General features: G+C 36.8%; 1 protein-coding gene across 5 annotated transcripts in view; it reads right to left on the reverse strand.

Moving 5' to 3' along the window:
- Nucleotides 1-12,047, reverse strand: part of KIAA1328 (KIAA1328 ortholog) — a 495,571-nt gene that overhangs the window by 142,929 nt on the left and 340,595 nt on the right. For all 5 annotated transcript variants that reach the window (XM_020985706.2, XM_020985705.2, XM_020985707.1 and 2 more), the window contains 2 exons: nt 5,865-6,538; nt 765-872 (listed from right to left, as the gene is read on the reverse strand). In XM_020985706.2, the coding sequence (XP_020841365.1) occupies nt 765-872; nt 5,865-6,538 (782 nt within the window). The remainder of the gene's footprint in view (nt 1-764; nt 873-5,864; nt 6,539-12,047) is intronic.

The raw sequence follows: 12,047 nt of genomic DNA on the forward strand, positions 1-12,047 counted from the left end.
CCTCAAGCCTTGAGAGGTAAAAAAAAGAAAGCGATTCTGTTTATTTGTAGCATGGCAGCTAAAAAATGGTTAGTCTGACAAAAGTAATGTTGTCAATTTCAAAGCACAAAAGGAGAACAGAAAGCCCAAAGATTTGCTGCCTTAAAGACTCCACTGTTTCATGGAACAGTGTTCATACACATCACTTCTTGACCAGTGTCAAATAACAGTAGTAGCACCTTTGGATAACAGGTATATACCCAAACGTTTTTATATGCATGTATAGTTGATAACTATGCCTCAAATATTAAAATAATTTATTAACTGTCCCTTTTTAATGACCTCAGCTTTAGTATTGTAAACATTTCTTGTCCATAGTATTGGCCTTTTATCAGCTGACATGAGAAAGGGCTTCCCACTAATGTGCCTCTCTTAAGGGGTGGGTTCTTTTATATAAAACTACAGATCCATAAAAAATATAGACCTAACTTCTTAGCTTTTTGAAGTCCAAGAGAAAAATAATGATCTTCAAGTACTTGATGTGTTTTTAAGACATTTTCTGCATAGAAAAAGCACATACGACTGGGAATCTTTCTTAACAACGGAAAAGGACTCCAAACTACTAGTGAGTTTAAAATTAAAACAATGTCAATTTATGAATTGCATGGTGAAACAGAATACGTAAGCAAATAAAAACAATGATTTGGAGGGAAAACTTTAAAAAAGTACTTGATGAATAAGATAGATGGAGTGAAGGGAGCATTTCTGCATCCTCCTGGGATTACCTTAGATCTGTGCCAATTCCATTCAATGAAAGATTCGGTTCTTGGGTTTTCCTGAGTGCTTCATCAAAGGCAGTATCTCTTGAATTAAACTCAGCCTGGCTTTTTAACCTGGAAAGATGGATACAGTGAGTTCCTAAACCTGTGGACATTGAGGAATTAGAAACCCTTAGAAGGTTGTACTCTGACTCTTGGTTATAAGAAATTAATCTCTATTATGTTAGATACAAAATATATCATAAATTTATATAACACACACACACACACACACAATGCTGGTCTTTATGTACAAGAAAAAGGCATGGAGGAACATTCCTGAAAAACAAGACTGTGGATAATCTCAGAGGACACAAAATCTAGTTTCTAGAAACTCAAGGCTTCACAGAATGCTGTGGCTTAGGTTAGCAATAATATGGAAGAGAATATCAGAAGTGTCTTAGAAGGAAGAGGAAAAAGTTGATAATAATAAATAACACTTAACATTTATAAAGTATTTTTAGGTTTTCCAAGTACTTCACAGATAGTATTTCATCTGGTCCTGACAACAACCCTGTGAAGTAAGTGCTATTATTATAATGGTTTTACAGAGAATGAAACTGAGGCTGAGAGAAAGTAAGTGACTTGTTCAGGGTTGAAAAATCAGTAAATGTCTCAGGCAGAATTTGGAGTTTGATCTATCATATGTTAAGTAATGAGGAAGAGGTATGAAGTGGATGCTAACTGCATGCTTGAGACCCTCTCTTGGACAACACTGAGCAAATTTCACTGATGTTGAAAACTTTGGCAGGAATCTGCTAATTGTCAATAAAATGCAGCTAAATAGAGTAAGGTCATAATGAGAAAAGGTGAGAATCATGACACAAACAGGTGAAGATTTACTTAGAAGCCTTGCAGTAGCTGATCCTTCAGGGTAGCATATACTGACATGATGTTGTGGCACTGCATACCCTGTCCCCTGCTCAGCTGTAGATAACAAAGTGCCAGGAGGATGGCTAATCAGGTCAATGGCCTAGAGAATCCTGTTCCCAGCTTCTCCCTCACAAATACCAATATCCAGTGAGAGCCTGAGCTCCATAGTCACTCTACAACTCCATGACTCGGTTACTTTTTCACTTGGCCCCATAAAAGGAAAGAATCATTCTCATTGAACCATTATCAAATTCAAGCACTAGGTTTATCCTCATCACAAATTCTAATTCTTTATTCATGCTTCCTATTTGCAGGTCAGTCTCTAATAATAATGACATAATAATAATAATTTTATATAGCACTTTATGGTTTGCAAACCATTTTATATATATATTAATTCATTTGACCCTCACAACAATCCTATGAAGTAGGTGTTATTATTAATCCCATTTTACAAATGAGGAAACTAGGTAAACAAAGGTTAACTGACTTTTCCAGGATCACAACTAGCAAGTGTCTGAAGCAGGATTAGAATTCTGACTCCAAATTCTGTGCTTTATCTACTACACCATCTAATACTTGAGCAACACCAATGAGACTATGTCCTAATGCTCAAAAATAAGCATATGAATTAACGAGCACCTATGTCTCCTTGAGATCTCTGTGGCTGCTACCTATAGTTTTGGCATACTTTATCTTCTGTTCATGAAAAGTAATTGCCTCACATTTTTACCAAAAGATTTGGCAATGAGAACAACATAATCCAGTGGAAACAGTGCTGGATTGGGAAGCAGAGGATCTGGTTCCAATCCTGGATCCACTATTCACTGCCCTGCAGCCTTGGGAAAAACACTTAAGTTCTCTGAGTCTTGGCTTCCTCACCTGTGAAATAAAGAGACTGGATTAAATGACTTCTAAAATCTCTTCTAACTCTAAGTCTATGATCCCTTTGATCCTATGAACTATCAACAAGGATAACAATTATTATACTGATAATAATAATAATCATAGCATCTCTCTAGCACCTATATGCAAGACACTGTCAGTGGCTTTACAAATATTTCATTTGATCCTTACAACAACACAGGGAGACAGATGCTATTATTATACCCATCTTACAGATGGGGAAGCTAAGGCAAATAGAGGTTAAGTGCCTTGTCTGAGGTCACTCAGGTCTTCCTGACTCAAGACCCGGCACTGTACCTCCTAGCTGCCTCTAAGGAGGATTGAGGTTTTGCTTTCAATCAAATATGAAGGGCAGTGGGATTTTTGCAATGACCTGAATAGAGTAGACAATGCTTTATTTCTATCAGTGACTAGTAATAGCTATAAATGTACTGAGTCAAGGAGGAGAAGTTGAAAGGGATCAAAGAATATCTCTACTTATCAGTTATTGGGTAAAATGAAGTGTTCCTTGAAAAGAATGAAAGAAGTGCTTTGAAGAGAAATAAAAAAAGAAAAATGGAAGAGAAATATAGGAATCCTAACTGTGCCAGGACACTAGAAGGTAGAAGAATGTGACCAAAAAAAAAAACAAAAAAGGAAAGAGAGAAGGATCTCTGAACATTTAAAGTTATACAATAGATATGAGACTTCTCATAGAGGAGGTAGCTGGATGCTCTAAGGAAGAATCAGCTTCTTGTGTTCAAAGAAATGACACAAATCTACAGGTCTCATTAAAAGTAAAATCATTGAATTCATGATTCCATGGCAAGAGGAAGAAAAGACTAGCAACAGTGGTTGTCAGTTTTTTGGTAAGGTAGCTATTTGTTGATCTGGATCAAATAGAGAGGTTGCTATCTTCCCTGGGCATAAACCTGATATAACAAGGAGAGACTCCCAAAATTTGTTAAATCTAAAGACTACCATGACTCCTGGTGATTAATACAGGGACCAATAGAACTGCAGGAAACAACTGAAAAAACACAGTCAGGAATAATGAAGTCCTGGACAAGAAACTGAATACCACAGGTGGTGTTTTCATCACTGTGGTTCAATTGAAGACTGAGGCTTCAGAAGAAAAAGACAGATTTAGGAAGTGACCACTTGATTAAGAAATGACTAAGAATAGTATTTAGATGTCTAGATTATAGTTTAAAATATAGGAATGATAAGTCATTAGGGATGGAGTATGATGAGAGATAATAAACAAAAATTTATTACATAAACTCATTATTAAAAGAATGGTTATTGATCTTACAATAAAAAGGAAGTAGTGATAACAAAGAATGAACAAGATTTCATCCAAAAGATAAAATGTTAGGCTAATTTTATTTCCTTTTTAGACAAGGAAATGAGGAAAATGATGATATTATTTACGCAGGTTTTAGCAAAGCGTTTGACAAAGCCTATCATGTTATTCTCATGGAAAAGACTGGAAAGATATGGGCTAGATAATAGCACAATTGAGTGGAATTTGAACTTCCTGAATGGACAGATTGAAAGAGTAGTTATTAATTGTTCAATGCTAGCTTGGAAGCAGTTCTCTAGTAGTGTGCTCAAGAGAACTTTGATTTACCTCATGCTGTTTAATGTTTTTATTAATGCCTTGGACAAAAGCAAAGGTAGTATTCTTAATAAAATTTTAGTAGACCCAAACCTGGGAAGGACAGCTAATACACTGGATGACAGAGTAATGTTCCAAAAAGATCTCAAAAGGTCAACTCTAATAGGATGAAATTTAATAGAGAAATCATAAACACCTGTATTTGGGTTAAACTGGGAAAACAAAAACTTTGGGAGTTGAATCATAGAAAAAGAATCTTAAAATGGTGGTCAAAAGCCATTGGCGTAAGAAGAATTAACACTTAAGAAAATTGTTGTTGTTCAGTCATTTTTCAGTCATAGCTGACTCTTCGTGATCCCATTTGGGGTTTTCTTGGCAAAGATATAGGAGTGGTCTGCCATTTCCTTCTTTAGCTCATTTTACAGATGAAGAAACTGTGGCAAACGGGGTTAAGTGACACACACAGTTAAGGGTCACACACAGTTAGGACATATCTGAGGCTAGACTTTAACTCAGTTTTCCTGCTTCCCAGCCCAGTACTCTATCCACTGCATCACTTAGGTGCCCCACTTAAGAAAATAGCACAGTTTTTTAAAGTGCATCTGAACATAAAATAAATATCTCAAGTGGACTTTACTAAGACAGGAATTGGAAGTCATATCCTTAATGAAGACCAGAGAGAAAAAAAAAATTTCAAAAAGGTTCTTTGGCAGGCAATTTGTTAAAGCAGGAACATTAACAGAGTGGAGTCTGAATGTGGAAGATATTGACAAGCTTTACCAAATGAATCCAATGTACCTTATGACTAGGTAAGTCCGACTTTATAAAGCTGTTACAAAGGATTCTACAGGACAGACATACATACTTCTCCCTGAATGTAAATACTCTTCCTGAATCACAAGCTTCTAGTTAAAATCTTATATTCTTACTTTCCTCCATGCAATATATTCTCTATTCCACTTAAACTACACAGCTCTGGCTCCATACCATCTACCACACTTCCATTTCTATGCTATCCTCTATGTTTGGTATGCCTTTTCTTCATCTGTTAAATTCTTACCCATCCTTTAAAATCCAGCTCAAATATCAAAGTCCCTCCAGAAATCTTTCCTGATCACTCTGGCTGTTAAAAATTCTACAGCTCAAACCTTAATAGTATTTTGTTTTGTTACTCTAATAAGCTTTTCATTGAATGTTATATATTACAGCTACATTGTGTTGGTATCTAGTCTTCCACCTAGACTGTAAGCTCCTTGAAGGCTCATCTTGCTCAAACATTGTATCTACTCCAGTCCTTAGTGCAGCATTCTGAACAAAGCAGGTGCTTAATAAATGCTTACTGTATTGAGTCGCTTTGGGGCTTCAAATTTCAAAGGCTCTTCTGCTATAACAGCATCATTTCCTAAGTATCACACAGTGTAGTGTGTACCAAGAGTTACACTCTGCTGCTAGGCAGCTGATTAATTTAAGCAAATACTGAAGAAGGCAAGATAACCTTTAAAATCTCCTAAAAAGGACAGGGAGTTTATTCAGTAGTAACAGTCAGCATGCAGGTCCAACAATGTCAACCCCTCAAGGGAGTTACTTGTCTACACAATCTTTACAGGAACAGATTTATTCTGCCACATATTCTTCCATGTACAGGGACTAGTGAGAAGAACAGAATGAGAAGAATAACTCTGACTCACCGACTATAATCCAGCCGGGACTGGTGGAGCTGCTGCTGTTTCAACTGAAGTTTTGTTTCCTGATGGGCCAGCAGATGCTGCAGGCGCTCCTTTTCAATCTCCAGCTCCATTTTCTGCAGGAGAAGTTGATTCCTCCTCTCTACTGACATCTGCTTTTTGTCATCCATTTCCTCAGGCTCCAATGCCACTGGTGCACATAGCATAGGTGTCCAGGAAAGCTCACAATAATCGCATGATTCCTGATGATGTGTCCTGGGATGCCATCTGGTCATTTTTGCCTGATGGTTCCCATGAACATGATCTTCATTTTCAGGATGACTGTGAACACAGCAATGACCACCTAGGTAAGGCTGGGAGTGTGAAAATTCCTTAAGTCTCATTTCATCTGATGAGGCTCTCTCTGGCAGAATTGAGCCCATTAGCTTTGCTCCTGGAGACCTGTGGTTACATATTCTCGCCCCTGCTTGTGCCCTATTCAGACCACTCCGAGGAAGATGACGGGTTGCCATCCTGGGAGAATAATTCCTGAAGTGCAGATTTGTTTCTGAAGCTGAGCTCTGGTTTGCATATTTAGGCTCATTCTTGTTTTGATAGGTTTGTGAACTTGTGAGGTTCCTACAGGGACCATTCTGTTCCTGATGTGGAGAACTGGGAGAGTCCTTCCTGAAGGGCACCTGAAAGGAAATAAAAGATTGTGTTTCAATTAAAGATCTAATAAAGTAATTTTTTCTCTGTAGCCCTCCAGAAAGCAATGAGATAATCTGCTCCATCAAAGCTGCTTTGAATCAGTCTTCTGACTCATGATGATGGCATTCATATACCAGGGAAGATATGTTCAATAGTCAGGGCTAAAACCATTATCAAGCAACACGCATTTCAGTATATCTCACCAATGATGATAAAAATAAGACAAGAGTTTGCAGACAGCAACTTTAACAGTACCATTGGAGTTGTGAATAGTCTAAGGTTATATAAAAATCAACTCGGAGAGGGGAAGAAACATTAAATATTAATGTCTTAAAATGCTTAATTTTCAATACAAAGACAAGAAATCCATTCACCTGCTACAAATACTTTTAGATTGGCCATTACACAGCATGAGATTTGATGTAAACCATTTCATCTTGCACTGAGTGGGATATTACTTAACACTGGAAATTTGATGAGAAATTTTTAAAATATCTTTGCAGAACACAGATAAAAATGGCCACTTTCTATAAAATATGTTTTTTTAACCAAAAGCTATCATTTAAATACAAAACATGTTTAAATTCAGCCATAAATGGAAGTGATTTTTCAATTAATGCAAGTTATTATATTCTTATAAAATTTAGGCAGAACACAAGCAGTTGTGATTTAAACCTGTTGGGCCAATACAAAAGGAACTTTTCTAGCATTCTTTTCATGGCTCTTCCTTGAGTGTATCAGGGAACATCCTTCCTTACCCTAGGAACAAGGCGCTTAGGCTGACTCATTTCAACAGATCAATGCCTTACTGTACCCTCAGAATATTGGGTCTAATGAAGACATTTCAGAAAAAAACAAAAAAACAAAAAACAAAAAAAAAACCTCAGCTTAGCCCTCAGTCAAAAATATATTTGATTTAATGCCAATAGTAATGGTAATAGAAATAGCCACTTATTATTACTCATGAAGGTAGACATGTTCATATAATATAATAGGGAAAAAAAGATGAACATAAAACAGTTTTCTTAAACTTTCAGTTTAATTTTTGTTTGACCAGGTATATAATTTGGAAAAGGAATAACCTATCTGGTGTTGGTCAGATTTCCCTAACTACAGACCTCTACAACATATAAACTTCCCCTCAATTTAACCTCTGCACGTAGAGGGGACAAAAGCCTTTTAAAAGTAGAGCTGTAAGTCAATTTCCTGCTTTTAATGTTGTCCTAGGAATGGAATGGCAGGGAAATAAGAAGAAAACATTAAACAGACTTCAACAAAGAGAAATAACTCAAGAATCCTTCAAAGCTTTTTCTCCTAGGCTAACTCTTTTCTGTTCCTCTAGGCCTATCTTTATACCACCTTCTTTATTCATTCTTTTTCCTTCCTTGTTGCCATTTTTTCTTATTTAATCTAGCAATGATTCTTCCTCATCCCTTAAAACTTGTCTCCACTTAACCTGTCATCCTCTTTCTTCATTAAAGAAGAGGTAGACTTTCTTCTTACAAGAATTAACCTTTCTACCAGTACTCTTGATTTCATCCTGATGCTCAACCTCTTCCAGAACCCTGTTAAAGCAATCTCCACTTCTCTCACATATTTTAATCATTCCATATCCACTGTTTTACTTCCTTCATCTCACATGTCACCCTTATTATAAACAACAGGAATAATAACAATCTTCAATCACTCCCACTTGAGCTTCTGGACCATCTTTCTCTTCCTTTTTCACTGACAAATGTCTTGAGATGGTAGCTATACAGAGACACAAGAAGAGGAGTAAGGTGGTAAAATGGAAAGAGGACTGGATTTAGAGTAAAAAAAAAAAGTGAGTTCAAATTCTGGCTCTGGTCCTTCCTTCCTGTGTGGTCTGGGGCAATTTGTTTCTCCTTTCTCAGTTTCAGGTTTTGAGACATCTGAGATATTTGAATGACTTTTAAGGCCCTTCTATCTCTAAAGTTATGATTAGAGAGTATGAGGGACAATCTTTAGTATTCTTTTATAAAATGTACATATTTTAATACTGGCAAATTCCACTGTACATGGTTATATATTTATTTTGCATTATGTCAAATCATATGCTTAGAGTCAAGGCTCAAAGCCTCAGGCACACAATTAATAAACAGGGATTAAAATTTTCAAATCTTGCCTAGGATGTAAAAAGCTCTGTCTGTGCATCATACCTTTATGTCCTTGTCATATATTCTTTAACCTCTTGTAAAATGGCTTCTACCATGATCACTTTACCAGAAAACAGCTTTCCAAGAGTCAATGATTCAATTCCATCCCATTCAAATCAATAACCATTTATTAAGTGGTTACTATGTGAAAGGCACTGTCCTAGGGCTGGGGATACAAGGACAAAACAACAACAACAACAAAACAACAGGTTTCAAAGCTCTTACTGGGGGAATACAACTTGTAAACGGGTAACTTAACATAAAATAATTTCACTATGGATAAAGCACTAACAACTACATGGATCAGGAAAGGCCTTCCTGTCAGAGGTTGCACCTCTGTTGAACCTTGAAGGAGGCTAAGGATTCTTTTTTTTTGGGGGGGGGCTAGGCAATTGGGTTAAGTGACTTGCCCAGAGTCACACAGCTGTGTGTTATGCCTCTGAGGCTGCATTTGAACTCAGGTCCTCCTGAATCCAGGGCCGGTGCTGTATCCACTGTACCACCTAGCTGCCCCCGAGGCTAAGGATTCTAAGAGGTGAAGAGGAAGAGGGAATGCTTTGAACACACGGCAAGATAATCTGTGCAAAGATGCCCAAGAGGGAAATGGAATGTATACTTTGGGAAATTTGACATAGTAAGTAGGTTAATTAGGCTAAAGCAAAGAGTATGAGGAAGTATAATATGGATCAATTCTGGCAATGCAGGCTGGACAGATTGTGAAGAGCTACAAATGATAAGCTGAGGAATTTATAGTTTATCCTGGAGGTAGCAAGGCATCTTAGAAGATTCTTTGGCAGGGAAGTGACATGCTCAGACCTTCTAGAGGAACAAGTAATGTTTGGCCTGGAGAAATGAAGATACATGAGTGACACTGTATTTGAAGATAATGAAGATAATGATGTGAAGGGTTGTTATATGGAAGAAGGATCAGAGTTATTCTGTTTGGATCCAGAAAGCAGAACTACAAACAATGGGGGCTGGGGGTAGGGGTAGGGAGAGAAATGTTGCAAAGAAGCAATTTAGGCACGGTATCCCATTAATAATCAATGAAGTTCAAAACATGGAATTGCCTTGAAAGCTCCCTCCTGGTAAGTTTCCTTCTCCCTGGGTGCCATCAAAAAGAAGTTATATGATTCCAAAGAGAGTAAAGAATGAGGCAAAAGACCCATCTATACAAAAATATTATAGCAGTTCTTTTCATGGTGGCAAAGAATTAGAAACTGATGGGGTGCCCATCAACAAAGGAATAGCTGAACAAGTTATGGTATATATATGGCACAATTGTGTTGTAAGAAATGCTGAAAGAGATGGTGTCAAAGGGAAGACTTGTGTGAACTGATGGAAAGTGAAATGAGCATAATCAGGAGAATAATTTATACAGTAACAATATCGCAAAGACAATTTTGCAAGACTAAGAACTCTGAATAACACAGTGATCAATCATAATTTCAGAGGACTCACGATGAAGTGTGCTACCTCCAGATAGAGAGGTGGACTCAGAGAGCCGTTTGAGGCATATTTTTTGTTGTTGTTCATGGCCAATGTGGGAATATGTTTTGCTTAATTATACATGCTTATAATAAGTTTTGTTTGTCTTGCTTTCTCAATGGAGGGAGGAGGAGGTGGAAGGGAAAAAAAGTGTGGACCAAAAAAATAGAAAAAAATATAGAGACTGGAGGACCACTTGTTGGATTTTTTTTTCTAGAAATTTAGTTCTGAAAAGGAGGAGAATTACAAAATGGTAGCTTGGGAAGCAAGAAGGGTGATATGAGGAATTTTTAAGTAGAGGGAACCTGAGATATTTGTAGGCAGCAGTGAAGGAGCTATTACAGAAAGACAAATTTAAGAGACTTTTCTCATATTCTTCATCTTCTCTGACATCTTTGAAACACTGGGGACTTTTGACCACTCCTTTCCTTCTTGAAACTCTCTACTCTGTTGGCTTGACATCGTCTTGGCTTTCTTTCTACCTCTCTGATCACTCCTTTGATGGATGGATTTAATTTCTTTATAAAGGCTTACTGACTTGACTGTCCCTACGAGTAGGTGTTTCTATATATAGTTGAACTGGACAACTCACTATAGCTCGAATGCATCTCATGTGTTTTCATCTCTGGGCCTTTGTTTACACAGTTCCCTATGTCTTGAATTCTGTCCTCCCTTGCCTTTCTCCCTTTGCTACATCAATATCCAAATGTTGAACCTTTTGTACATAGTCACTTCCTTCATGAAGCCATTCCTGACACATTCCCTCTTCCCCTGGCCTTGACTCCTCATTCAGAAGACTTACAACATACCTATTTTGTGTGCATATTATAATCTATTCTTATTATAGTTAATTATTCTGATATCTTATCTCCTCTACTGGGTTGTCAGCTCTTTGAGGGAAGAGAATATGTCTCATTTATTTGTGTCTCCATAAGTGCTTTGCACCTAGTCGTTACTTAATAAATATTACCTAAATTTCACTGAAACTGTAGGATCCTTCCAGTGATGAGCAGATGGTTAAGTCATTGAATGAGTGCCCAACAATAGAGTATATACTAAATGCAATAAAGACATATACTTTCATCACTTTGTCACACTGTGACAAAATGAAATTATCTTTCCTTTTTTATGAGAGCCTAGGGAATTAAAAAAATATTTATCTATCATTTACTGTAGGCTACAAGAGCACCGTAGTGATTTCTCAGTGAATGGCTGGGTACTTAATGCTTGCTTCTTATAAATAAAACCAATTCATAAACAACTATTCAAGAGAGCTCATTTGATCAAAGTACATACAGTAGTACTGGTAGCTGATGTCTGGGGGCTTTCAACAGGAGTACAGTTTCCTAGGCACATACCACACTACAAGTATGAAATCATGTTAGACAGAAAGAAATGTCAATTTACCTAATAATATTTTTAGAGGATCAAATGAATTTCAATGCTTAACTTTTAAAAATAAACCAAATTGATTCAAAATAGGACATTTTGGAGACATAATGTCTCCTTTTTGCTGTACACGGTCATTCAGTGTTTTATCAAATGCTTTATTTCTGTTTTTACTGTGCCTTTCCTACCCCCACAAAAAAGGCTGATTAAACTATTTCTCAAATTAAAGGCAGGTGTTTCTGTTTGATGATATGAAAGTAAATTATACAATGTCTAGATTTTAGTAAAGCATTGGACAAAATCTATTACAAAAGCAGCTTTTGTGGGAAAAATCGAGATTTTGCTTACATGCTATAGTTAGGTAAATTCTAGAATATATGATTAGACTTGGAAAACAGTCACTAATGGCTCAATGTCAGTTTGGAAAAAAGTCAGTAATGGA

Source organism: Phascolarctos cinereus, unplaced genomic scaffold (assembly GCF_003287225.1).
Source record: "Phascolarctos cinereus isolate Bilbo 61053 unplaced genomic scaffold, phaCin_HiC Scaffold_4;HRSCAF=312, whole genome shotgun sequence".
NCBI lineage: Eukaryota > Metazoa > Chordata > Mammalia > Diprotodontia > Phascolarctidae > Phascolarctos > Phascolarctos cinereus.